Source organism: Sarcophilus harrisii, chromosome 1 (assembly GCF_902635505.1).
Source record: "Sarcophilus harrisii chromosome 1, mSarHar1.11, whole genome shotgun sequence".
Classification (NCBI taxonomy): Eukaryota; Metazoa; Chordata; class Mammalia; order Dasyuromorphia; family Dasyuridae; genus Sarcophilus; species Sarcophilus harrisii.
In genome coordinates this window covers 336,748,554-336,776,524 of record NC_045426.1, presented here as the reverse complement: position 1 = coordinate 336,776,524, position 27,971 = coordinate 336,748,554, and the positions used below count along the sequence as shown (strand labels likewise).

At 37.3% G+C, this 27,971-nt stretch overlaps 2 protein-coding genes across 5 annotated transcripts; one reads left to right on the top strand and one right to left on the bottom strand.

Moving 5' to 3' along the window:
- Positions 1-7,377: 7,377 nt before the first annotated feature.
- On the bottom strand, positions 7,378-11,421 carry TIGD7 (tigger transposable element derived 7). The gene has a single exon (XM_003761894.4). The coding sequence runs from the start codon at positions 10,884-10,886 to the stop codon at positions 9,234-9,236; it is 1,653 nt and encodes a 550-aa protein (XP_003761942.1). The 5' UTR covers positions 10,887-11,421; the 3' UTR covers positions 7,378-9,233.
- Positions 11,422-13,783: 2,362 nt separating this feature from the next.
- Positions 13,784-27,304, top strand: ZNF75A (zinc finger protein 75a). Of its 4 annotated transcripts, none has more exons than XM_012543178.3 (8): positions 13,784-13,868; positions 15,720-15,815; positions 16,160-16,723; positions 18,455-18,665; positions 19,482-19,573; positions 19,939-20,065; positions 25,110-25,220; positions 25,371-27,304. In XM_012543178.3, the coding sequence occupies exons 3-8, from the start codon at positions 16,268-16,270 to the stop codon at positions 26,144-26,146; spliced, it is 1,773 nt and encodes a 590-aa protein (XP_012398632.1). In that variant the 5' UTR covers positions 13,784-13,868; positions 15,720-15,815; positions 16,160-16,267; the 3' UTR covers positions 26,147-27,304. The 4 variants fall into 4 exon arrangements, with proteins under 4 accessions (XP_012398632.1, XP_023353499.1, XP_031801486.1 ...); XM_023497731.2 differs by lacking the exon at positions 13,784-13,868 and adding an exon at positions 14,120-14,202; XM_031945626.1 differs by lacking the exon at positions 13,784-13,868 and adding an exon at positions 14,245-14,311.
- The last annotated feature ends 667 nt before the right edge of the window (positions 27,305-27,971 follow it).

Sequence of the window (27,971 nt, the reverse complement as noted above, 5' to 3'; positions counted from 1 at the left end):
ACTCATAGGTAGGAAAGAGTGGTCTCCAGAATTTGGTTCTCTTGACTAGATTATTACTGACAAGATTACCAGTCAGCAATGAATTGAGGGGTGGTCTTATTCACTGTTGTCTCAGGAGTTTGAATTGTGGGAGTTTCCTGAGGTCAGAAGCTATCTGACTGAGGGGTGGTCAGAACAAGACAGATTGGGTATGGGAGTTTTCTGAGGCAGATTCCAAAGCTAAAAGATTTAGGACTACTGACATTGTTTGAACAAAAGCCCCCAAGGTCAAGGGACCCCAAAACTACCACTATATTTTCCTAGAAGCTCTACCATATCAGGGATTCCACTGAGAGTAAATGGTTGCCTTGTCTTCCCACCCACATAATGCAAAGAATCCTGAATATTAAGAGGTCTGTTTCAGTTTCCCTGTCCTATAAGGATAACAAAATAGAATTAAAAATTAAAGGAGGGGACAAGCCAGCACCCATTCTATGGATCACTGCTAATAGTAGTATTTAACTCTTACTTTAACTGGGGACTGAGGAAGAAAGAAGATGAGACTTGGCTCCTTAGCTGAAAGAGAGAGACAAGAAATGAAAACTAGGTAATATCAATCAGCAAGTCTTGATGTAACTAAGCAACAGCTGCATCTTTCTGCAGGAAGGTTTGGACTATAATCTCCTATCCATGTGAAGCCTTAATTGAGAATCATATCACATAAAACAATATATAAATATGTAGCATGGCCAAAGTGGATGATAAAGATTAGAAGTTGAAAAAGCATTTTTAAGGAAAACTTTGGCTAGAAATAATCCTCCATTGAATTCTACATTTGATAGAAGTGACCAAGGGTTCTGGAAGACTATGACAGGAGGACACAACAGCAAATCCTGTGAAGAAGCTCATCATAAGAATAAGATCAGTGGTTTTTTTGGCAATACTAATTCATGAAGGCTGTCTGCTGAGACAGATACATTGAAATTTGTTTTGATGAAGGCAAAACTCATACTGTAGGACATATGGATTTTAAAAATGTACTAAACTAAGTAATAATGGCTAATAACTAGCATTTTCATAGGGCTTCCTATGTGCTAGGACTGTGCTTTGAGCTTTACAAACATTATCTCATTTGATCCTCACAACAACCTTATAAGGTAGATGCTCTCCTATTATTATCCCTATTTTATAGAGGGAGAAGCTAAGGCAAACAAGTGACTTGCTCAGGGTCACATAGCTACTAAGTGTCTAAGATAATTGAGCTCGGGTCTTCTGGACTTAGGCCCTACACTCTATTCACCGTACCATCGAGTAGTTGGAATAACAACTTGCCAAGAAAAAAGAACAGGGAGGGAAAAAAAATCTTAATATTTTTAAGAATTAAGGGATTAAAGAGGATGATTTCAGAAAGGCCTGGAGAGATTTACATGAACTGATGCTGAGTGAAACGAGCAGGGCCAGGAGATCATTATATACTTCAACAACAATACTATATGATGATCAATTCTGATGGACCTGGGCATCCTCAGCAATGAGATGAACCAATTCAGTTCCAATGAAGCAATAATGAACTGAACCAGCTATGCCCAGCGAAAGAACTCTGGGAGATGACTAAAAACCATTACATTGAATTCCCAATCCCCATATTTTTGCCCACCTGCATTTTTAATTTCCTTTACAGGTTAATTATACAATATTTCAGAGTCCAATTCTTTTTGTACAGCAAAATAACAGTTTGGTCATGTATACTTATTGTGTATCTAATTTATATTTTAATATATTTAACATCTACTGGTCATCCTGCCATCTGGGGGAGGGGGTGGAGGGAAGAAGAGGAAAAATTGGAACAAGAGGTTTGGCAATTGTCAATGCTGTAAAATTACCCATGCATATAACTTGTAAATAAAAAGCTATTAAAATTTAAAAAAAAAAAAAAAAAAAAAGAGTTAAGGGATTAAAGGGAGTGGTAATTTAAAGTGGTGACTTACTGACTACTACTGGAACACAAAACTATAAAGAAGCAGTTTGAAAGAGCATGATGAATGGCCATTCTGCATGCCTAGACTTCCCTATATTGGTGTTTGCCTTCAGGGAAACAGCAAAAGGTAATTTTAATAGCATTCTTCCAGGCACAGGAGATAAACGATATTAAGAGATAGGAATGCAAAACCTCTCTGGGAATCATTGCATAAATTAGCTCACTAAAAAGGATATACTTTTACTATTTATCTGATCACACCTTTCCCAGAGACTAGAATCCTAGCAAGGCAGAATACATGCACTAGCTACAGGGAGAAGGAATAGAATTGGAAGAGAAACAGTGACAGAAATAGAGGCAAATTCCATATCCATAGGTTTAGGGAGGAAGAAATGGACATGGGAATCTGTAATGTTCTTGTTTGGTTTTCTGGAGTCTTGGAACAGCATTCCTTTCAGCAGATTAATCACCACAAGAATAGCCAGGTGTTAAAATCCAAAAGTCTTTATTGTCTGCTTTGCCTGGTGCTCAGCTAACTTTCTCCTGGCCTTCAGACAGGAATTGGTTTCAATAGAGAAAATGCAGGAGGACAGATCAGCCACAAGGCTGATGAAGATGGAAATGAATCTCTCTCTCCTTGGCTCCCAGAGCTTGAGCTTCCTCCTCCAGCCCGTTTGTCTTCTCTGGCTCTGACTCTGGCTGAGGCTCCCAGCTTATATGCTCTCGTATAATTACATTATCACAGGTGTGAATCTTGTAGAACTATATTTAGTACTAAGTACATGTACTGAACTAGAGAACAATTAATCACCATGCTAAACTAGATAACCAATCGTCTTATCAATTCCACTGACTTAATTAACACCTTGTAAGAATCCTTGTTTCAGAATTCTAGCCCATAACAGAAATCTCCTTAGCATGGTGGAAAATAGTGATCACTTCTGTCTGCTTTGTGCCAAATGTCCAGGGTACAGGTACCCATATAGGACAGGAGATTATGAATTCTCATTTCTACATGACTTCGAAAAGGAAAAAAAGAAAGTTGATCATGGGAGAAGCTCCCCATCAGTGTCCAGCATAAGAACACTTAATTCAACAAGATGAGCCTGAGGTTGTTTTCTCATCCCTATCCATGTGGGCCACTCAGAAAACTTCAAATTCTGCTTTGAATCTCCATAAAACAAAAGAGAACTTGATTCTTCTGTAGGCTTGGGGTTAACAAGGTTAAAATCATTCTCTACTGGTTATAGCAGACTGATTGCCAGTTGGTCATTCCAAGTCTGGCCACCATCCTGGGTGAAGATGCCATCTTAAATTGGCACTTTGGAATGCAGAGAAAGTCATACCCTCTCCTGTTTCAGATGTTTATCAATTCTGGAGTTAGAAAATTAAACAAACAACTCATTTGCTGGGTTACTTTGAAAGTTACCATGACAGGACCAGTTGACATGACCAGGACAAGCTGGGATATAGTGTTCCTTTAAAAAACTTTCTACACTTACATGATTTCCCCCTCTCATTATGAGATCTTTGATGCTGAAACATGTCTGAGCTTCCATGGAAACTCACCTTATATATGCTGCCATTCACACTTTTTAATGTAGGTTTTCCGGGAGCAAAGACTACAGCTGAAGCTAAAAGTTTCCCATATTAAGCACATTTGTAGGGTTTCTCATCTATGTGAATTCTGTGAGGTGAGCAAAGAGCTAATGTATAAACAAATTTCTCATAATCAGGATATTTAAAGAGTTTCTTCCCCATATGACTCCTCTGCTGTTTCATTAGGCCTGAGTTATTACTCACATTTGTTATACTCACTGCATTTGTAGGGCTTCTCTCTAGCGTGGGGCTTTTGGCACAAGATGAGGTATTTATTCAATAAAAGCTCTGCCCATATTTGATGCCCTGTATGAATCATCCTATATATGTCCAGTGCTAAGCAGTGACTAAAGTTACTCACACTGCTAGGGTTTTTCATCAGTGTGTGTGATCCAGACCTTAGGAGGTCTGAACAGTTGAAGTTTTTCCTACACTCCCATACTCATAAGGTCTCTTTCTAGTATTAACTAATCTCATGTTTCTCAAAGACGGAAATGTGTCTGAGACTTTGTTCACAAAAAGTACAGCTGTACAGTCTCAGTCCTAGGTGGATAGTGTGATGGGCAAGGAGAGCAATTGACCAAAACAATATGTGGTTTCTCCCTCATGGTGTTTTCAAATGGAAAACAAGTATTGATTTTGTATATTCAGATATTTGATATATTCAGGTTTTTGGTATACTCAGAACACCAGCTTAATTGAAGAATCCATCAAATTGTTTTTGTGAAGGATGTTTGTGATGGATATTTGCTTTTTTTTTCTTTCTTTAGAATCTCTAAGCTCCTGGTTGCTCCAGGTATGCCCCAGATTTGGTCCCTGGGGATTTTTCCTTGAATCTTTCTCAAGAACATCTCTTTTGAACTCACTTCCACAGAACCTTCCTTCTGAGGTTTCTGCTCTTTGATCTCAACTTCAGGTCCTAGGAAGAAAAAGCTCTCTTGGTAGGAGTTGAAGCACCATTTTGGGGCAAAAATTCAACAGTTTTTGTGGTCTTAGGTTCTTTGACTCTTTCCTCTTGGGTTTTTGCTGGCTCCAACTAGAAATTCACTTCTCATATCCTGCTTCCATGGGTTCCAACTCCTCTAAGAGCATCTCCTATTCCTTCATATGGTCTGTGGCCTGCGAACAAGTCCCATTCTCAATAACCACATGAATTGGGTTGGGTAGCAAGACTCATGTGAGAATTGGGGAAGAGCTACCCAAGAAGACACAGCAAATGATTTAGGGAAAAAAAGAAACTAACCACAAACCAGGAACAATACAGTCAAATAAAAGATGTACCTCATTTCCCTTGCAGTCTCAAACTCCATTTAAGTTACTTAAGACAATCCCTTGATTTACTAAAAAAAAAAAAAAAATACTGCCTTTTACAGATATTGTTGATATTCCTGACAAATCTGTATCTGGACCTTCCTACCCTTCACATATTTTTTTATACTTTACTTCCCTTCATATATTTTATGATATAGCTACACTGGAGTACTTGCTGCTTCTTTCATAAAGACACCCCATTACCAAACCTGTCCTCCATCTGTGGAAGGCTCCCCCTCCTCATCTCTGTCGTCACATATGGAGCATGAAGCTTATTTTTTTCACCTTGTAGGTAGCCTGTGGGTTCCTCCAGTTGTCACTTTGAAGCATACCTTTCCCTGACAACACCCAGTTAAGTGGTCTCATTCAGTTGGAGATCTTGGCCTGATATTCCTATTGAGTGGCTCAAAAGTCCAAGATAAATAATCTCTTTTCAAATGGAAATATAAGCCCCAGGGGGTTACATCATTGAAGGCCACTTCACAATACTGGTCTGGGACTTTTGGGGTCCCCCTTCCCAATCTCAATAAATCTATAGTCAGTTCTTTTGTTTTTCATCTTTAACAACCTCCTCAAAAGCCATCCCATATGACAAATGGGATATTTTAGAGAGGGAAAAAAATCAGTACAACTGATTGGTACCCTAGAAAAGTCAAAAAATATGCAATTTTAAAAACACTTATGGACCTCCTATCTCTACAAAGGGATGTTTTCTCATATTTCTTCATTTGGGTCTTGAGCTTTACAATTTTGTTAAACTAGTTTTTCATATTTTGGGGTGTGTCACACACACACACACACACATATATATAATACTAGTTATATTTTTGGTATCACTCTTTTCTTGACTCTACTTCACTTTTGTATCAGTTCACAGACATCTTGCCATGATTCTTTATATTTATCATTACTTATATAATTTCTTACAGAATAGTATTATTCCATTACATTCATGTAGCACAATTGATTTAGCTATTCTACAAATGATGAGCATCTAATTGTTTTCAATTCTTGGCTATCAAAAAAAGTACTGCCATAAATATTTTGGAACACATGGGGACTTCCTTATCAACGGCTTCCTTAGGGTATAAGACCAGTAACAGAGACTCTGGTTCAAAGAGTATAGACATTTTAGTCACTTTTTTTGCAAATTCCAAATTGCTTTCCAAAATGGTTGTACTATTTCATAGCTCTAGTAACAATGTAGTAGTGTGCCTGTTTTTCCACATGCCTTCCAACCCTAACTGCTGGCATTTTTTGGTCATTTTTGTCAATTTTGAGGTGGTAAGATGAAATTTCAGAGTTGTTTGGATTATTTTCTCTTTTATTTTCCACGGTTTAGAGATTTTTTTTTCGGGTAGTTGTAAATTGCAGGGTTTTTTGTGTTTTTTTTTTTTTTTTGAGAACTTTTTTTCCTTTTATTTGCTGAACAATGACTATTAACCATCATAGGTATTTTATTTAAAATCTTTATCACTTTACCCTCTTGTCCTAATAGATATTGGCAATTTTCATTTGTGATTTCTTTAAATATAATGTCCAAGCTATTTTTTTTTCATAATTTTAGGGAATCTATTCTTTCTCTGATTATTTTCTAGGTTCTTTTTATCATATCTTATTCTCTTCTATTTTTTTCTTAATCTTTTGTTTTTTTGTTCTGTTGTCCATAAAATTATTGATTTCCTTTGGTTAATTCTAGTTTTCAATAAATCTATTTCTTAGATATGGTTTGCCACTTTTTCTTATATGATTATTTTCCTTCCAATTTTCTAGAGCTTTAATTTCATTTCTATTATTTACATTAACTCTTGTCACCCTGAATAGAATAAAAGCTCTCTGAAGACACAGAATTTTTTTGTATCTCGTTTTTAACACTGATACATAATGGATGTTTAATACTTGATTCACACTACTACATGTACATTTGTATGTGTAAAACACACATACTTTGACCAAAAGTACAAAACAACCACTACTTCACAAAACATTTTCAATTAAGCCTGCTTATTCTTCAGATTTCATTATCATCATCCAGGACAACCATGTGATCAAACTTTTGATTTTATTATTTTTGATGTTTCCCTTTCCATTACTTCCAGTCAGTTGTACCACAATATTTATCCCATTGGCATCTTTCTTTCTAATCCCATGGCTATCATCCTAATATAGACCTTCAAGTTTCACCTTAAGTATGAATACCTTATATTTTGTTTCCCATCTCCATATTTCCTATCCTATATGTAACCTTCAGACTTTTTTATTATTATTTTTTTCTTTTCTAATTGCCTTTAAATTGGCGCAGGGCTTTTTTAATTCCCAAAGGAGGCCATTGGAATTTTACAATTTTCTTTAATATTTATATGTTTGTAAGTGACCAAAGCTCCAGAAATACCCAAGTATGGAAAATCTAGGGCTTCACCAAAAAACAAACAAACAAACAAACAAACTTTTTTTGTTGTTCAGTCAGTTTGATTCTTTGTGACCTCATTTGGATTTTGGGTTTTTTTTGTTTGTTTGTTTGTTTTTTGCAAAGATACTGGAGGGGTTTGCCATTTCCTTACATTTAGGAGTGTCTAAAGATTGTTCATCAAGTGCATTGTTGAGACTCACTGCATGGCAGTTGACAATTAAAAGCTATTCTCAAAAAGACTTCTAGATGCTCTCCAAATTATCAAAGTTGTCCAAATTTGGGGATATGGGCCAATGTATTCCAAAGCATCCAATTGATTTATCAAATCAAACAAGTATCTAATAAGAGGAAAAATATTAGAGCAGTGAATGAGGAATCCCCAATTAAGGTGACTGGACATAGGAAATTTCAATCAATATTTATTAATCACCCATATGCTAGGTTCATTGCTAAGCACTAGGGAGACAAAAAGATAATCTCTACCCCAAGGAATTTACAATCTAATGGGGGAAAGAACATGCAAACATATATACAAATAAGCTATACAGAGAACAGGAAATAACAAAAGAAAGGCACAAGAGTTATGAGGGGTTTGGTTAGGAAATGGCTACTCTTCTTAAAGAGCAAGGTAGATATACTTTGGAATTGTCAGTTCTTGAGGACTTCCTTTAAAACATTTCCATTGCATCCTGAAGCAAATAATTATTTAAGGGATTCCTCTCCCTAGCTTCCCAAACAGAAGCAACAATGTCAAGTTACACGTGGTCTGTGCAGCTGAGCTAAAAACCTACCTTGACACAAGTCTCAACCAATCTGCCTTGATGCTCATGCCTTTTAAGATTACCTCCAATTTATCTCATTAGAACATAATTGTTTGCCTATTGTCTCCCCCATTAGACTTTAAGCTTTGATAGCATGAATTTTTTTTTGCCTTTCTTGAATTTTCAGCAGTTAACAGTGCCTGGCAAACAGTAAGCAATTTATAAACGTTTGATGACTTAACATTGATGCTAGACACATCTTCATTATACAAAGTCTGGTCATAGCTCTCTTCTACTCAAAATTCTTCATTATTACTCTACTATGTACTAAAAGGACCAAACTCTTCAAGCCTGGTATTCAGATTCAGGGCTCTCCACAAATTGGCACATTATTTTTCCAACTCTAACTCACATTTTCCCCTTCCAGAAGCCAAATAGGTTGTTTTCTCACCTCTATTCTTTTATTTTCTCATCCTATTTCCAATGCCTGAGAGGAACTGCTTCTACCATCTAGATGTCCCTTCCATCTGCTGAATGACTACTATTCTCCAAAGTCTAACTCATTTCCATGAAGCCTTTGCCCTTTTGAATTTCATTTGTTTGCATATCTCTTGTATATATATATTTTATATTGTCTTATTCCCTGACCAGACTGCTCAATGACAATAGAATTGTGTTATATAAACTTTTATCTCTCCCAGTGATATACATGTAACATATATTTTTAATCTCCCAGTGCCCAGTGATATAATGTAACATATATTTTTAATCTCCCAATGCCCAGTGATATACGCGTAACATATATTTTTAAAAGTCTCATATGAAAAAATGCTCACTAGCACATTTTTATATTACTTTTACTTGCTAACAATTCTATCTCCTGCTCTTTGTGTATTATCTTGATAGGAAACGATATTAAGATTTGAATTAAAGACTTTTCCACATTATGCTTCTCAATGCGTTTTTTTCCCCTAGCGCTACAATATCTCCACTGTCTGAAATAGTAAATATACAAATTGGAGAATGTTTTTTAAAAGAAATGCAACTTTATTACTTTCAAGTACTACACATAATGTAAACTAAAGATATAAATGGGCACTCATAAGTAATGTGAAGTTAATAAAAAAATTTGCAATTTATACCAAGCCTGCTATATCAAACAGATATCAAACACAAGCTTTTTAACATAGAAGACTTAATTACTGGACCCAGAAGTTGAAGGCAAATTAAAGGAATCTTTAATATTACATACTCTTGGTTTTAAAAAGTTAACAATTTTAGAGCGGGCTCTTCTCTGGGTTTGTTTTTTGATTAGTTCTTGTTGCATCTCTTTCAGTGTAAAATAGAATCTATGAAACTCTGGTGTGGCATCAACAAAGTTAAGAAGACAGTCCAAATTCTCTCGAATGCTAGATAATTTAAACTTTGCTGAATGATGTTCTACCTCCTCAACAACCCCTTTTTCCTGGGTAACTTGCCTAGTAACATCTTCCATTTTGGGGGAGTGAGCTTCATTACCTTTGGTTAACCACACCCTGACATCATCTAAATTGGTCTCCAGGTCACTGTATTTTTCGAGAACTTCTCTATAACCACCATCTTCTAAGCCTTGAATGTTATATTCTGGTTCTTTTTTGTAAAGTAGATTTTCCCATGCATTTGCTATTGTTATTTGCTTTACTTCATCCCAACTCTTTGCCCAGTTAGAAACTGCATTTTTTATGTTATAAGCTTTGATTTTTGCAACTGCTTTTTCTCCTGTTTCCTGTTCTTCATCACTCTCTTCAAAAATTACTAGACTCTCTTCAAGCTGTTTCCATCTATAAAGTCGTTTGCAGCTCAAGATCACACCCTGATTCATTGGCTGAATCAATGATGTAGTATTTGGGGGGAAGAAGATACATTTGATTCTCCCATCATTACTAATTAGAGACTCAGCTGAAGGATGGACTGGAGAATTATCTAGGAGTAACACTGCTTTTACATCCTTTTCATCCAATCCCAGGACATTAAGCTGAAAATCTCTAACTTCAGGAATGAAGTTTTGAAAGAACCATTCTGAAAATGATTCTCTGGTGAACCAGAAATCCTTACTGGATTTGTATATCACTGATAAAGCATTTACATCATCCTTAATAGACTTAGGCTGCTTTGATTTTCCAATAATAACTGACTTCAACTTGTGGGTCCCATCTGCATTTGCACACAAGAGGGCTGACAATCGTTCTTTGTTTATTTTCTGTCCTGGCATACATATATCTTTTTTGTTTGCCTGAATATTTTCTGGCCTTGATTTCCAAAAGAGATCGGTTTCATCCCCATTGTACACCTGTGCCAGACATAGTTTCTCCTGTTTGATGATCAAAGATAGCTTTTGTCTAAATGGTTCAACATTTTCTGAAACTGAATTCAGAATTTGCTCCCCACATACTTTTCGGTTCCCTATTGCATGCCTATTTCGAAATCTGAAAAGCCAACCAGTGCTGGCTTTGAAGTCTGTTCGACCAAAACACTGTGCAAATCTCTCAGCAGCAGCCTGAAGTTCTACACCTCTAACAGGAACACCAGCTGAACGCTTTTGTTGGTACCACATGTATACTGCATCATCAACATCACCATATTTGGCACCTGTTGTTCTTTTTCTTTTCTCTGCTCCAACTAATGGCATATCTTGCTTTAACACAAAGTCCAAAATCAATTTCTTATTTTTTTTAATGTCATAAAATGTTGATTTACTGATTCCAAATTCATCCATTACACTTTTAAGAGAGTGCCCGGATTCAATTCTACTCAAGACCTTCATTTTTTCCTCTAAATTCAATGTTGTGTATTTTCCTCTCTTATTCATACTGAATGTTATTCCAATACACAGAAATAAGAGAAGTTGGGAGAGAAACAGCAATATTGGTTATTAGTAAGTAAAAAGTTGAAAAACAAGATAAATAGATATTGGTACTACAGTATGGACAGAATGGCAACTGCAGGTGGTACAGATTGGTAGGATGGTAATGGTTTAATAATGAGTATCAGTTTCCCCCAGGGATGGGCTTTAAAGACTACCACTACTGGGGATCCTCTTCTTCCTCCTCCTCCCTACTATTATAATAATACTGTAAGTGAACACTTTCAAGAATGTTTCAGTACTCTCTCACTTCCAATATCCACCTCAAATATAGACAATCAGGAAGGAAAGAAGTCCATAATGCACCCTGGAACCCACCCTATAAGAAGTGGTTCAGAACAACAGAGAGTGAAGAAGAGTAAGGGAGCTACAAGCAAAGAAAAATTAAAGAATGTCTCTAAAAAGAAGCTGAAAAGAGATTAACTTGATAGATTGAGATCAAATGTTTTTCCTTCCCAATGCTATGGCTTCACCTCACTGCTGGGGGAAGAGAGTACAATTCAGTAAATACAGCTAATGAGGCAACAGGCTAGGAATCTGGGACAAGTCTTCAGTCTTCCAGGACCTCTTTATATGTGCGATTTTGATGTTCTGAGAACTTGAGACAGAGGACATTTCTTTGAATAGTGAAATCAATAAAATTATCAAAATAAATATAATTTTCCCATATTCAATAACATGTCTTGATAAATCTTTATGCTTATTATACTAGTTGAATATGAATTTCATGTTGGTAATGACATTTAAGCACTGAGTGAAGCTTTTCCCACACTCAGATCATAGGATTTAAAGATTGAAAAGATTTTAGAGATTACATAGTCTAATCTTCCATTTTACAGATGACAAAAATGAATCCCACAGGTATTTAGTTGCCTAATATCACATTACTATTAATGCAGAACCATTTGACCTCAGGTACAATGCTCTTTCCATTATACCACAGTCTTTGGTTCTTTTTCTTATTCCTGATGTAAGGTCTCTAATGAATTACTCTTAAATATAACTTTCAGTGAGGATCTTCCCCACACTCTTTCCTTATAATGCTTCAGATGTATGGTAGTATTGGGGTGCCCAAGTCTAAATGCTTTATAAAGATTTTCCCAAACAAAACATTTAAAAGATTTCTTCTCTGACTTGATTTTCTTGAGCTGAATCAATGTAGAGTTCTAATAAAAATTCTTATATTTGGGATATTTATAATTTGTCTTCAGTGTAGACTCTGGTGAGTTAAGAGAGTTAAGATCATAAAATTTTTTTTTAACAGACTGAAGGCACTTTTAAAGGTTTAACTTGAATATTTGGTCTATTTTGTAAATCCTTCCCTTAGGGAGTAAATTCATGCAGTCTCTTAACTAGGGTTTTTTTTCCACAATTACTTCATTCTCACTGTCTTTTCTCCATCTTAACACAATCTCTTGAGGTCTTTCTGGCAACACTTCTCAGTGATTTCAGTTTCTCAGAAATCTTCTATTTGTTCTCACTCCTGATCCACAAATACATAAGAAATTTTAGTTGTCTTCCATTCCATGTACTGGGAAGAAAGAAAAGTGTGTCAGGGAATGACTGAAAGACTGACATTTCAGTTTTTTATTTCCCTTAGGAATAGTAACTGACTGATTCATTTTCCAGTTGTGTAGATTTCTCTCAAGTCTTTCATGTGGGAACTCTATACTAAAGACCTATGATTTATCCCTCACTTTAACTTTAAGAAACTACCTTAAGTTTTGATTAACAGAGACCATATGGGGCATGACAGTCTGTAATAATAGCATAAGTAGTATCAATGTAGTTTTTGCCAAGCCAAGCACATGGATTTGACAATCAAAATCATTTAAGATTAAACAGAGATTTTGAAAAGTCTGCTCTTCAGTCAAGGACTGCACCATTCACTCTAGTTAGCAAACTACTATAAGTCATAAGACAGAAAGGTAAAAGCAAATCAGTGTAAATTCACACTGAAGATACATGTCTTGATCCCATTACAGTAATTCAAAAATTCGAAGGATGTTAGAGCTAGAAGGGATCTTAACAGATATTTACAGGAGTGCCCAACCTGAGGTCTGTGAACTTCTTTAGTATTTTGATAACTATATTTCAACATAAGTGATTTCCCGTGTAATCTCATGTATTTTATGCATTTAAAAGCAACATTCTGAGAATAGACCCATAAAGTAGAGCAGATTGCCAAAGGAATCCACAACATAAGTTACTTCTCTCATTTTATAGAGAACTGAGACCCAAAGATATGGCACGAACTAGACTACCCTCAAATTCCAATAGGAGAAACTTTGGCAGTTGAGAGCACAAACAAGTAACAATAGCAACGAACTCTTGTTTGCCATTTTTTTGTCCTTATTTAAAGGCTCTCCCTCATCCTTAATTCAACATTTACTACCATTATATACTGTTTTATCTTTCTTGTGCTAAAGAAGTGAGAGCTTTGCAGGTGGTAGACTTTTGGTTCAGAAAGGTGCAGTCAAGTGTTTCCTTTGGAGGACTCAGTCTTCCAAAGGCTTGACCTATTAGCAAAGGTCATCATCTGAACGCCTTCTCAATTTCTCAGAGCATCAGTTTCCCCTAAAGCGTATCGGGCAGCCTTACGTCAATTTCGCTTCCCACACAGCTGCCTAGCCAGAAGCAGGGAGGTGGGGCGGCAGAAGCAGTCCCCGGGAGTCTCGGCTTTACCCTTCACCCACTCTGAGGCTCTGGACGTTTCCTAACGTCCCTGGACCCGCCTTCTCTTCCGTTAAGGTAACACTCTTTGCATCACCTACGTCAGGGACTTTACGTGAAGATGGAGTGAACGCGCAGCTTTTCGCCAAGCAGCATCATAGCGGTTTCTCTTATTAAACGGAGGGCGGGCCCGTCTGGCCCCGGGGCGTCGGAGGTTCTTTAAACGCTGACAAGCCCGGGCCCCAGAAGAACAAGGTAAGAGGCCTAGAAGACGAGCCGCGGGCCCTTACCAGGTAGAGGCTCCGCCCCCGAAAGGTCCGCAGAAATCCTTCCGATCGGGTTCCAAGTCCCTCACCCTCCCTCCCAAAGGAAAAGAATAGAGAAAACCTTCTGCAGGACGCCGTAAGAATAGGACAGAGATAATCGTAGAACCCGGAAGCAGTCCTCTACACAGAGCAACACATGACAAGACACTTCCGGGACCCCTCTAGGATCCGGGTGGTCCTCATTAATTAGTGGCATTTATACCTTCTCCCACCCTCCGGCCTCTGAATCCCGACACTCTGGAGACCCTCCCCCTCTCCCCCAGGTACTGGAGGGCATTAGGGAACTAGCAGGGTTAAGCGGGCAGGCGTCGGCAGAGCGTCACTTCCGGGTCCGGCCAGGGCCTAGTCAACAGGACGCCGCCCTAGGAAGGGGTAAGAGATTGCGGCCGCGAGACCCGCGGGTGCGGCGCCAGACGGGGTGGACGGGAGGAACCAATTTGGGGAGCCAGGAGCTCATCCTTACAGCCCCGGAGTCGGTCGTAATTTGGGGTGACCAGGTAGGAGTGAGGCTGCCGCCTTGTTTCTCTTTCGCCTCTGGTTGCCTTCAGCCCTAGTTTCACACGACCCTCCCCCGAAGGGACGTGACGCAAATTGACGTGACATCAGCTACGGTGACGTCGCGCGGGGTCCAGGGGGCTGGGAATAGAGGGAGGGGATACTGGCTGCGGCGGGAATCCCCGCAGGGCCCTACGGGATTCCATGCGCCGTCCTAGTTAAGCAGTCTCGGGGCCGAGAACTGGAAAGGACGCGAGACCTGGGCCAGAAGGGATTTATGCGCCTGCAGCTCCCCGGTGGAGGGGGTAGCTCGTTGGCCATCTTAGCTTTTCCCCGGGGGTTTTGTGCTTCGGAGAGTATTTTGCGAAGGAGGAAATAGGCTCAGGGACTTTGCCCTACTTTATGTGTATCTACACACGTTTGTACATATGGATAATATGCATGCGTAAAACTTTATTTGGCCCTTCATATCCCTGTAACCCAGTGCCTACACGTATATAATTAATCTTTAATAAATGTGTTGAATTGAGTAAACCTGCAGTATCAGGGAAGTGAAGTGTCCTATAGCAAATGGTAAAACGGCGATTCCTGTGCCAGCCAGGATGACACTGGAGGCCCATGTCACCTGTCCAGAAACCGGACATTCTCACTCCTCCTCCTGACAGGAAGAAGTTTAGAAGAGATTGTAGTAAATAAGGGGGACCCGGCAATATCAATTAGCTCTTGGGGTAGTTGCAAATTCTTGGCCCCAGGTATCTGTTCTACTGTTCTAGGAACCAGGGACAATTGGCAGGACCTAGTTTAGTAATATAAATTCTGTTTGGCAAGTTAGCCCATAGACTCTGAAAGACTTTAAATGCTGCAGCATGCATACAGGCCCAGCTGTAACTAAAGATGGATACCCAAAGCCACTTTGACAAAACTTGTTGTCCTAAGTATCAGCTCTTGGAGAGATTAGTAGAACTGGATCACAATCGGGACAGACTAAGGTTCTTTCAAAGCACTAGGCCAAGCCAGAATGACTCAGGGAAAAAAAAACTAATATTCTATTTACGGCTTTATTATTTTTTCACATGAGATATCCTCGATATAAATAAAATTAGTAAAATAATCCATATATAATATTTTACAGTTTATGAAACACTCTACAATTCTGTGAAATATTAAGTGTAAGTATCGTTATTCTCAATTTTACAGGTGAAAGCCCAGAGGCCCAGAAAGATTATAGTCTTATAGCTAGTCAGTCTTGAACCTAGGATTCAAAACCAGGTTTTTCTTATTCTAGATCTACAGTTCAATGCTGTAGCTGATGGCCTCTCCAGATAACAACAAATAAAATATCCCAGACGTTGGATCTCATCTTTACAACAGTGAGATCAAGGTAAGAGGATCAAAGTTCTCCCCTGAGACAATTATTTGTGAATAATTATGTGTTTGATTTTTCTACTATCTTTGTGGGATCATTATATATAGGTTTATATAAAATCCTTTTTAAAAAATGCAATATATCAATACTTTTAAGTTAAATGATCTGCCTTTCTAGAAGTTAAAAGTTTGGGTGAACAGAAACTAATGTTTAGGTGAACAGAACCAGAATGGGGATGTTTGGAAATCTGGCAAGGGGGGAAAATGCACAGTCACCAGCCTGACTCCCAGGTAACACCAAATGAATAATGCTTTTGAGTCTTCATTGCTGACAACTCTTATTTTTCAATTTGCTCTCAGGAAGAAGATTATACTAGTTTTAAACCAGAAAAGGGAAGAGACACCTTGCACCAAAAGTGTGAAAATCAACAGGGCCACTGAAAGCAAGAATAAAACTATTTGAACAGGATGATGGCCATAGAGCTAATGGTGGCTGCAGATCTGAATCCCCAGATCCAGGCATTATGGGAGAAAGAAGGGCCTCTAGAAAAAAACCCAAAAGAGAATTCAGTAGAGAATCAGGAATCTGTCTTACAGAGCAATAAATTTGCTCCTGAGAGCTATCGACAGCGTTTTAGGAGCTTCCAGTACCAGGAATCAGCTGGTCCCCAGGAGACCCTTAGCCAACTTAGGGAGCTTTGCCTTCAGTGGTTGCAGCCAGAGATCCATACAAAGGAGCAAATCTTAGAGCTCTTGCTACTAGAGCAGTTCATGAATATTCTGCCTGAGAAGACAAAGACCAAGGTTCAAAAGCATTCCCCAACGACCATCAAGGAGGCAGTGACATTGGTAGAAGATTTGCAGAGTACACTTATAAGAAAAAACAAAGGAGACAGAAAGAAGATTCCTAAATTGGACAATGAGGTATGAGAAAAGTGGAGATACAAAGGGTGAGATAAAAAATATCATTCTTGTTCTCCCAGAACTGTCCAAATTCATAATTTTATGGCAAGTCTTTCTCATTAGCAAGAGTCAGTGCTCAGCACAGTTGTTCATGCTACTGAAATCTCAGAAGTTTCTTCCTCCCTTATCTAAGAAAAGGAAACTTGCCTCTTTTATGGCCAGAAACATGGCCTTAACTTTTTTGTTGGCCCTAATTTCAACTGTTTTATTTTTGCAGTGTCTTTTAAATAATTTTTTATTTCCTATCAGAAATTCTAACCTTTGGATTGGTAAGTGGGATTTTTGACCAAGATCAGCCCAATATGGAATCAGTAAGGTTACTGTTAGGTGGAACACAGGAATATTTGTAAGGGTTGTCCAGTGACTTATCTGTCACAGCTCTGATTTTCTAAATTAGGCTCTCTGAGGCTAATGTTTAGGTGAAGTTCTTAGGGTTAAATGCCTTAGGGTACTGATTTTCTGTTCCAAAAAGTGTTTCATTTTATTCAATTAGTTTATTTGCAGTATCATGAGATGATAAGAGACTAGAATTATTGATATAGGAGTTTTATGTGGTCAAGTGAAATAAAAAAAGAGGTATGAACTGGTAATACCGATAGTAAGGGACATTGAGGAAATGTGAATGAGATAGAGGAGTTGACTGGGCCTGGATAGATTGAGTATAGACTAATGGAACAAGCTAAATTGACTAATAAGACAAGACTTGAATATCTTCAGGCCAAGAATGAAAATCAGAAAGAAAGAAACAATGTATTTAAAAAAAAAAAAAGGAGGGGGGAAAGGGAAAAAGCAAATAACTTCAGAAAAGCATCAAAGAAAAAGAGAAAGCAAAAAAGGGAAATGGAAAGATAAGAAAACAGAAAAAAATCCAATAAAAGGAAAGGAAAAAAATACATATATACTAAATTCAACTCTGCTCTACACCAGGCAACTCATTTCCTGGGCAAAGAAAAAAATTTATCTTCCTCCTTTAGTAGTCTGCATAGAAAATGAGCCATTGCCCTCAGGAAATAGCAAACAGCAGAATCCCCCCATTCCCTTCTGAGCCCTATTCTGGAGAACTTCAGGCACAATCTTTGGGTATTTGTATTCAGATCCAGATCCATGCGTTGCACCATGAATAGTTCAACAGGACTACGTGGAAAAGGAACCAATTTTTTCCTTCCTTCCAATATCTCCCCATACCCCCACATCAAAATGGAAACTTGGTGATTGTGTAAGTAGGGAGCAGGAGACCAAATGAATGACTAGAACTTCAAAAGATCTGTGATTTCATCATATATAGGTAACTTTCACCAGCAAGCCACAAACTTTCTATATCTCAGTAAAGGAACTTTGTGAGTTACTGTGTCAAAAAAAAATTTATTACCTAGTGATAACTGTTATTATTATTATGGCAACAAGCTTCTCCAAATTTAGGTAGGCTCCTCTTCAGAGAATGGATTATATGCCTGTCACCAGGCTAATAACAAAGTTTTTCTGTTTGGGTTAAACTCTGCCAGAAGTTGTACTTCACTGTTAAATCTTTTTGAGGGCCCAACATCATCTCTACATCATAATGAGACAATGTGCCTCCTAACTTTTCACAGAATCTCTTTTTGAAGGACTGAACCCTAACTACTCTCTCCCCAAAATAAGTTTTGCTCTCCAACCCAAGCCCTGTGATAATAGAGGATGGGGATTAATTTCTAGGTTACAATCCATGAGCAGGAACAAGAAGTACACTCGGAGAAAGCAGCAACCTTGGAAGGAGCATCAGAAACACTAAGCTTCCATTTGGAGTCAACAGAGCCCCAGCGTATGGGAATGGTCAAGGAAGAGGAATTGTGGAGTACCCTCCCAAGATCACAGGAACCACTGAGCTGTGACCCTGAAAAAGAGCTCCAGCCTATGCAGGAGAGGGGTGAGGAGCTTCATCAATAATTTCCTCCTCTTAGGGGTGGTGAGATTCAGTCAACAAGCATTTATTGAACACTTCCTTGGTTCTCAGAACTGTACTAGACACTGGAATGGATACCCCCCCCCCAAAAAAAAAAAAAAAAAAAGCAGAAAATACAAACCTTAACCTCGAGGAGACTACAGTTCATCATCAAGGAAGAGGGACTCTGCAGAGAAGGATATGCAGGCCTCACACATAGCCACAGATTGGAAAGCTGTTTGGTGGGGGTGAGGGTAGAGAAGCAATATGTTTGATGTTACAGTAGGATATAGAAATGTTCAGTGTTGCAGATCTGCTTTCAGAAAAGATAAAAAAAGGGAGAAACTTGGGAAGGGAAGAAAGATACTGCATGGTCTTAGTTCTCTCTAGGAGGGGCAGGACAAAAGTTCTGTCATAAGGCAGTGTATATTAGAATTGCCAGAAACTCCTAATTTCATACTAAATACTGGAGTACCTAACTGAAGTATTCTATCAATCTGAAATTTATTTCAGAATCCTTTTAATTGTAGTAGTCTTAAAAACTGCCATTTATTGAGAGAAAAGGACAATGTATGCCAGGAGAGTAAGGAGTATTGCCTCCATTCAAAATTTTCACTTTACTATTCACTTTCCTTTTGGACTGATGGAAAATTTGTTCTTATTTGCAGTGTGAAGGCTACCTCTTCTCATGCCCTACTGAAGTAATCAAGGGATCTTTTATATTTCAGAAATAAGCCTAAGGTATCCCCTAATACAAAAGATGGAAACACATTACTCCCTGGCTTTTTTCTTCCCTCTCAGCTCTGCCTGCTCCCCAGGTTCCTATCCTTTCTGAAGAAAGACCTACCAGAGATTGGGAAGTGGCATCTATATTCTTCACACCTGAATCCCAGGTAAGCTGCAATTCTCAAGGTCCCTCCTGAAATCACAAATTATTCCTAACTGAAGATGACCAACATCTTTTTTTGCTTCCCATGCACCTTTCTGTTCCAGAGTTCCTCTAGAAAATTTTGTGTGCTATCTTCTGGGCATCTGGGCTTGTCATGTAGAGGAGCTGGGAAACTTATGAGTTATTCCTTAGGCTGCCTCCTCCATACCTCGTTTCTATCCTCTCCTTGCAATTTATCCAATGGTAAATTGAGGCATCAACATTTACCAGAATTTCTTTTACACATTTAATTTCTTTGGGTCTTATTATCCAGGGATTAAATGATTAGATTGGCAGCAGGTTGTGAACAGGGACCTGTTCTCATTTCAGAGTCCTGTGACCTTTGAGGATGTGGCCATGTATTTCTCTCAAGAAGAATGGCAGTTATTGGGCCCCATTCAGAAGGACCTCTACAAGAATGTCATGCAAGAGACTTATAAGAATATGATTTCAGTAGGTAAGAACTCCTTCATCTTAAAGCTGAGGGATTGGCCTTGGATGTAATCTGGGCAACCTTAAAAACAAGCACTGACATGTAGGGACTGTAGGCACAGGGACGTTCTGGTTTTGCCATTGTTCAAACGTCTACATACTCTCTCTGTGTCTCCGCAAAAGGTCTTCTAATTTGCTCACCAATCAGCAAAGATCCACCTTCTATCTTCCCCCACCTCCAAATTGAGAACACAAAACTAAAACCCATTACAAATATGTATAGTTAAATCAAATTTCCATATTGTCCAATTGACCAAAAACACATTTGTCTCATTCTGCCCTCTGAATCTCTCACTTTTCTCATCAGGAGGTGAGTAATATGTTTCATCATTAGAACTCTGGGATCCTGGATGGTCATTATACTGATAAGAATTCAGTACAAGTTTCCATCACATTTATATACCATAATTTGTTTATCCATTCCCTAGTTCATATGTACCCTCTTGATTTCCTAGTCTTTGCAACCTCAAAAAAAGTTTTATTTTTGTACATTCTTAGAATTTGGTTTGTTTGGAAACAATCCCCCCTAATCTGCTTTCCCTCTAATTTTTCCTCATCCTTTTGCCTTTCTCTCCTATTTCCCTATTGAGTGAAATATATTTTTGTACCTAACTCTTTGTTTATGTCTTCCTTCTTTTGAATGGTTTAGGTGTCATCTGTTCACCCCATCCTCTTCTTATTTCTTTAGATGTCTACTTTGACACCAATTATATCAGGTAGTTTCCATCAACTTTCCTTTCTTTGCTTTCACCTCCAGGGTATTTTTCTCTTTACAGTCTTCTTTAATGATTATCAAGACATAATAGAATCACTTCTAGGTAATTGTGTCTTCTAGGAACCCTGAAGATGAGTTCAGTGAAAGTATGCTTGTATCATCTTTGCATATTTAAATGCACAAAATTTATCTTTTAGTTCCTTCTCATTGGTCATTAATATGTACCTTTTTATGTTTCTTTTCACTCCTGTGTTTGGCCATTAAAGTTTTTCTGTAGCTCTGTTTTTTCCAACAGGAATGATTAGAAGTTTTCTACTTCAATAAAATTCTGGGTTTTTTTTTCCTCCTACTCTTGTATTATACTTACTTTTGCTGGCTAAATTATTCTTGGTTTTAAGCCTAGATTTTTTGCCTTCAGGAACAGCATATTCTAAGTTCTCCACTCCTTTATGGCATAAGCTATTAAGTCATGTGTGATCCTGACTGTAGCTCCTTGGTACTTGAATTCTTTATTTGTTTGCTAACAGTATTTTTTTCTTTCACCTGAGTTCTAAATTTTGGGCTGTAATGTTCCTGGAGTTTTCATTTTGGAGGATTCTCTGAGGAGGTGATTGACTAATGGATTTTATTGATTTCCACTTTACTCTCTAGTTCTGAGACATGTGGACATCAGATTCTTTTATTTGTTTGTTTTTTGGTATAATGTTCAGATAGTCCAAAGATTCTTAAATTTTTTTCTTGTTTTCCAAACCAGTTGTTTTGCTATGAGAAACTATACTATATTTGGTCCATTTCCAATTTTCAGGGAGATTTTTGCTTGGGCAAGGGTTTATACATATTGTGCTAAGATTTGTACTTGTTTCCAATTCTTTTCTTCCTCAACTTTTTTTTCTTCCATTTTTTTCCCTTCAGGCATTCTCATTCCATTTCTTTTCTTTTTTTTTTTTTTTAAAGCATGTTTAACTCTTTGAAACTTTTTAGTTCATATCTCCTAGGAATTCTAATTCAGTATATACTTAACCTGTTTTTTCCTCTGAGGCATAGCTTGTAAATATTTTAGAGTAATTATCTTATTTTATGTTTGTGTCTTAAGAGACCCTGCCATCATGATACCTCATTATGATACGGTTCTTTTTTCTCCTCCAGTTCTTCCAGTCTTCAGACTTAATACTAGATGTTAGAGCCAAGCTTTTTCATAGTTCTTAAAGGAAACTCTGTCAGGGCTGATTGCTTATTTCTTAGGATATTTAGTGTTATGTTATGTTATTCTAGAATCACAGGCTGGGTCTGAAGTAGTTTAATTGAGGGCAAAATTTGATTGCTGCCCCTCCTGGCCTGAAGTCTTCAAGTTGCCAACATTTGGGTCTGTGTAGAGATAGACTACAATTAGATTCTGCCCCTACTGGCCCCCTAGAAAAGTCTTTTGGTTCAAATAGGTAGAATTGTAGGTTCTCCTTTGGTCTGGAATTTCTGTTGAGGTTACTTCTGTGTAGTCTGTGCTAGATGCTGAAAGTAAAACATTCTGAGACATACCATGCTGCTTCCGAAGTCGTACTGCTGTAGGCTTCTGAACTTTCTCCATACACAGCCCAGGGTTTCTTTATCTGAGAATGCCAAATCCCCTGGACATATCCCTTTCTTAGTCCACCCCAGATCAGTGATCTGGAACTGGGTAAGGGGAATAAAGTTGCCAGTATGCACCTGTCCTTGTCACAGTGCCCTAGTATAGGTCTGAGATCATTTTTTGCCTTCGCATAGCTTCTTTGAATACTGGAGTGTTCTCCATTGACATAGTGCTACTCTGACCTCATCTCCAATGTTCACAGACTTCACTATTTTCTTATAATAACCTAAGCTAGACAGAGGACTCATTGTGCCATTTTCTTGATTTTCCTGTTAATGTGCTTTTCCTAGATATGTATATTGGAATTTTTGAAAGGAAGCTGACTTCATTGCTTCCTATTACTTCACCATCTTGATTATGCCTCCATGTTCATTCCTTTCTTAGAATATAGTCAAAAGATTGAAACATCTTTTGAACATGGCTAATGCAATATTTTATTGAACAATGTATATTTTTTATAAGAGGTTTTGTGTTTTGTCAGTTTTTTTTTTTAATGGAGAAAGGAGGGTAAGAAGAATTTTTGTTAATTGAAAGCAAAATTTAAAGAAAAAAAATTCATATACACCTCTCAAAAAGACTTTCCTACCATAGAGCTCTTTACACAGTACAGGAAGATTCAATTCAAATTCTAATTATTTCCCTCTTTCAAACTTGAAATAGAAAGTTTGAGGCATTTAACCTGTCTTCCATTTAGATATTTGTGTTGTCTCTTCTGGATCATATATTTTCCAATGGAACACATCCTCAGAAAATGAAATTCCTTATCTCTAAATCATTTCCTTATTCCAATGATCTTGAGGACAGAGAAAAATACAAAAAGCTGATTGATGTTTACCTTATTGGATTCCTAAAGCTGGTGAATTTCCATTCAAGCCTTTTTGTGTCATCAGTAGCTGAAGCATTGGGGCAATTTCTGGTCCCCCAAACCTTGGAGTTTCAGGTCACTTCTTGGAATAAATTTGGGGAGTGGAACAAATTGTACCACAACTATGTATATGCATTTACTTTATTTCCATGTTGGTATCTCTGGATAGTTTATCTCTATACTTCTGTATGTCTATATAAGTCAGTTTGAGTATTGAGGTTATAGACCTTGAAACTTTTCCACTGAATGTCTCCATTTTTTTTACAGGATCATATCAATCGTCATAGTTAAAAGGCTGCACTATCACTGTTACTATTCAATATTATATTAGAAATGCTATCTTTGGCAATAAAAGTTGAGAAAGAGATTAAAGGAATTAGAGTAGACAACGAGGAAACCAAATTATCACTCTTTGCTGATGATATGATGGTATACTTAGAGAACCCCAGAGATTCTACTAAAAAGTTATTAGCAAAGTTGTAGGATACAAAATAAACCCACATTAAGTCATCAGCATTCTTATATATCACTAACAAAATCTAGAGTTTCAAAGAGAAATTCCATTTAAAGTAACTACTGATAGTATAAAATATTTAGGAATCTATCTGCCAAGGGAAAATCAGAAACTTTATGAAAAACTACAAAACACTTTCTACACAAATTAAGTCTGATCTAACCAACTGGAAAAATATTAAATGCTCTTGGATTGGGTGAGCAAATATAATAAAGATGACAATACTACCTAAACTATTTAGCGCTATACTAATCAGACTCCCAAAAAACTATTTTAATGACTAGAAAAAATAACAAAGTTCATATGGAAAAACAAAAGGTGAAGAATTTCAAGGGAATTAATGGGGAAAAAAAATCAAATGAAGGTGGCCTAGCTGTACCAGATCTAAAATTATATTATAAAGCAGTTGTACCAAAACCATTTGGTATTGGCTAAGAAATAGACTAGTTGGTCAATGGAATAGGTTAGGTTCAAAGGACAAAACAGCCAATAACTTTAAAAATTTAGTGTTTGATAAACCCCAAAACCCCAGTTTTGGGGATAAGAACTCACTATTTGACAAAAATTGCTGGGAAAATTGGAAATTAGTATGGCAGAAACTAGGCATTGACCCACACTTAACAGCATACACCAAGATAAGGTCAAAATGGGTTCATTCATAACCTAGGCATAAAGAATGAGATTATAAATAAATTGGAAGAGCATAGGATAGTTTACCTCTCAGACCTGTGGAAGAGGAAGGAATTTATGATCAAAGAAGAACTAGAGATCATTATTGATTACAAAATAGAAAATTTTGATTATATCATAGTTAAAAGGCTGAAACATATTAAAAACCAGTTGATTAGAGAGACAGATATGCCTGATATTCTTTAGGGTCTAGTTGCTGCTCTCGAGTTCAGATACCATCTCTTGGCACTCACTAGCTATGTGATCTCTGACAATAAGTATGTTGTTTTGTTATTTATAAGATGAAGATTAAAAACTAATTACTTCACAGGATTGTTATGAGGAAAATGGTTTATGAATTGTTAAGTTCTGTGGAAATGTGAGTGATTGTCCATATAATTTATTTCTTAGTTCCTTTACTTCACATATATCATAGGAGATATCAGACATGAGATCTTGAACATTCAGAATTAAGGTCCATGGTGAGGCTGAAGCAGCTCAGCTAGTGCATTACACTTCCTTAGAAATATACAATACCTTTTAAGGAATTATTGAAGCACTATCTGAAATATAAGTTAGTAACAAGTGATTGTCAAAGTGACTACTTGTTTCTTCTTCTCAGCATTGTTTCTGATTCCCAAACCTGAACTGATATCCTGTTTGGAGCAAGAGGAAGAGCCATGTGTCACAAATTCTAAGGAATCCAAAGAGATCCCAAAAGATTCTAATACAGGTAAGCAGTGAATGAGAATGAGTCCAATCGACCTGGAAATAAACATGCTGGTATTGAGTGCTTTCAAGCTCTCAGCAATTTAAGAACTATTTTTATCAACTGTCATTATTATTTTTTTCTTTTCTATGATTTCCTTTTCCCCCAAAATAGAAACGACTGATTCTTCTATTTATCCTAAAGAAGTTAAGGCTCCAAGTGAGAATAAAAAGCCTAAAGCAGTACATATTACAGTACGTGCTCCATCAGCAGTACAAGCATCAATTAGTACTTTATCTACATTTAAAAAGACTGATGGGAAAGTTCTTCAGAGGGCAGAATCGAAAGAAGTTCGTGAAAAGCAGCGTGGGGAAGGAAAGCCACAACAAAATTTACCTGTAGGAAGATGGAAGAAATTTGCTTCCTGGAAAAAAAGTCTACGAAAACTCATGGAGGTTCACAAGAAGGCCTGTACCGGAGAAAAACCTTTCAAATGTCATATATGTGGGAAAAGCTTCAAAGTTAGTTCTGACCTTATTAAACACCAGAGAGTCCACACAGAAGAAAGACCCTATAAATGTCAAGAATGTGATAAAAGGTTTCGATGGAGCTCAGATCTTAATAAACACTTGATGACACATAGAGGAATTAAGCCACATAGATGCTCCTGGTGTGGGAAAAGCTTCAGTCAAAACACAAACCTTCTTACTCACCAAAGAACACACACAGGAGAGAAACCCTTTAAGTGTCATGAATGTGGAAAAAGATTCAGTCAAAACTCCCATCTTATTAAACACCAAAGAACCCATACTGGTGAGCAACCCTATGCATGTAGCATGTGTGGGAGGAACTTTAGTAGGCGTTCAAGCCTTCTAAGACATCAGAAACTCCACAGAGAAAAGGAAACAGTCAATGTTGTCACTCTCAAAGAAAGCTCCAAGTGGAGCTAAAACCTTAAAAGAATATAGAGTTATATAAATTTATCAATATTTGAAAATGTTTAGGTATAAACCCCATTTTTTTCTAAAGAGAATTTAAGTAGACTGTGCAAGGGGAAATGGCAATATTTCTAGTACTTGTTTATGACAAGAAAATTCTTTATAGGATTGTATCTAAAAGTATACCATAAGTATACCATACCAAAAACTAACTCTCCAAATAGCAGATGCTGTCTCAAACCAAAGAATAATTTTCAGCACATGCAGTGTGAAAAGGGATGCTGATCACATAATTAGTCTATTTTGTCATTCTTAAAAACACAAAATTACTATCAGAAATGGCATTTCCTAAAACAAAGGGCAGATATATATATCAACCAGACAGATACACAAAATCATTTGAATTCATCGTTGCAAGGACACCAATTCCAAATTCTGTACAGCAGAGATCAGTAGGATATTCTCTGGGACCTCTTGCTTATAACTACCATTGCAAGACTGACTACTCTAACTTCTTGCTTAACCTTTAGTGGTCAAATCCTCTTGGTTTATTTTTTTTTTTTGCTGTGCTAATACCATGCTTATTTAATCTGCTGAAAAAAACTGGAGTAAAAAATGTCAGCTCTTAAGTCTTTAATTTATGGAAGATGATGGAGAGCAAACTATTGTTCATTTCTGATGAAAGAAAAGTGCATTGGACTTTACCTCAGGAAGGAGAACTGGAATTAGCTGTGAAGAGTAATTTTCCAGTAAGTATATAGCTAGGTTTGGAAGGAGTTCATAAGGAAAGGTACAGAACTTCCTTACCTGGAAAAATAAGAGGGTAGAGCAGCCTTGCAAAAGAGCACTTGTCAAAAGTGCAAAAGAAAAGGGATCATTTTCAAGTCTGTTAATTTTTAATTAAGATTCCATGGAAAACTGGAAACATTTATTACAGACTGGATCTTTTTATCTCTTAGTTTCCTAATATGGAGAGCACCTGAAATGTTTGGGTTACAAAGGGATTGTTTTGACAGCCGGTATTTTTTTAAAATGGTGGTAAGATCAGGAAAACATGGTGATATTTACTGTCTTACATTTATAAGATCTTAATGGACAGGAACTGTTTGATTTTTTTTTTTCCTGATACACAAATGTACGCATAATAAAAGCTTCCTGATAATAAGCTTAGTAATTTGGTTAGTTTTTATGAATTTGTAAATTTCTGAAGAACCTACTTGCAGATTAATCAGTCAATCAACAAGCATTTTTTAAGTACTTACTGTGTGTCAGGTATTTTATTGGGTTCTGGGGGTACAATAAAGAATTATCAGGAAGGTGAACTGAATACATTCCTGACTGAGTTGAGTTAGGCATAGCCTTGCATAGAAATCACATAATCAGAACTGGAAGAATTATTAAGGACCTTAAAAACAATCTAGCTCAATCTCTTCATTTTCGGTGAGAAAATCCAGTTGTAACCAGCATATAGATATACAAGCTACTTATTTAGAGAAAGAATTAAACTCAGTTTACAGCAGTCTATCTCAGGGCTGTACAAAAATAGCTTTTTTTAAATCCTGGTTTCTCTATGGCAATTTTATCCCTGCCTGAATTCTTAGGTCCATGCCCCTTTCTCCTAGCATTCAGTCTCGGTTTCAAGATAGAAAGGGCCAAACAAGTAAATAACAGAAATGTAAGATGCCCATCCTGACGTGATATTCTAAGAATCTTAATGTCCCACAATATCTCCTTAAAGTCATGTTTAAGATTTACCTCTAAGATTTATTTCTAAATCCTACTTCACTCCCTCTTCCTCATCTCCCTGAGTGAATCAGAGCATCTTTGTTTCTTAGCT

What these genes read in the sequence shown, in the direction of transcription:
- ZNF75A (XM_012543178.3), top strand. Translation starts at nt 16,268, where the DNA reads ATGATGGCCATAGAGCTAATGGTGGCTGCAGATCTGAATCCCCAGATC. An exon ending in TTCCTAAATTGGACAATGAG is followed by an intron (nt 16,724 to 18,454) that starts GTATGAGAAAAG and finishes ATTAATTTCTAG; the next exon opens with GTTACAATCCATGAGCAGGA. An exon ending in CCAGCCTATGCAGGAGAGGG is followed by an intron (nt 18,666 to 19,481) that starts GTGAGGAGCTTC and finishes CTTCCCTCTCAG; the next exon opens with CTCTGCCTGCTCCCCAGGTT.
- TIGD7 (XM_003761894.4), bottom strand. Translation starts at nt 10,886, where the DNA reads ATGAATAAGAGAGGAAAATACACAACATTGAATTTAGAGGAAAAAATG.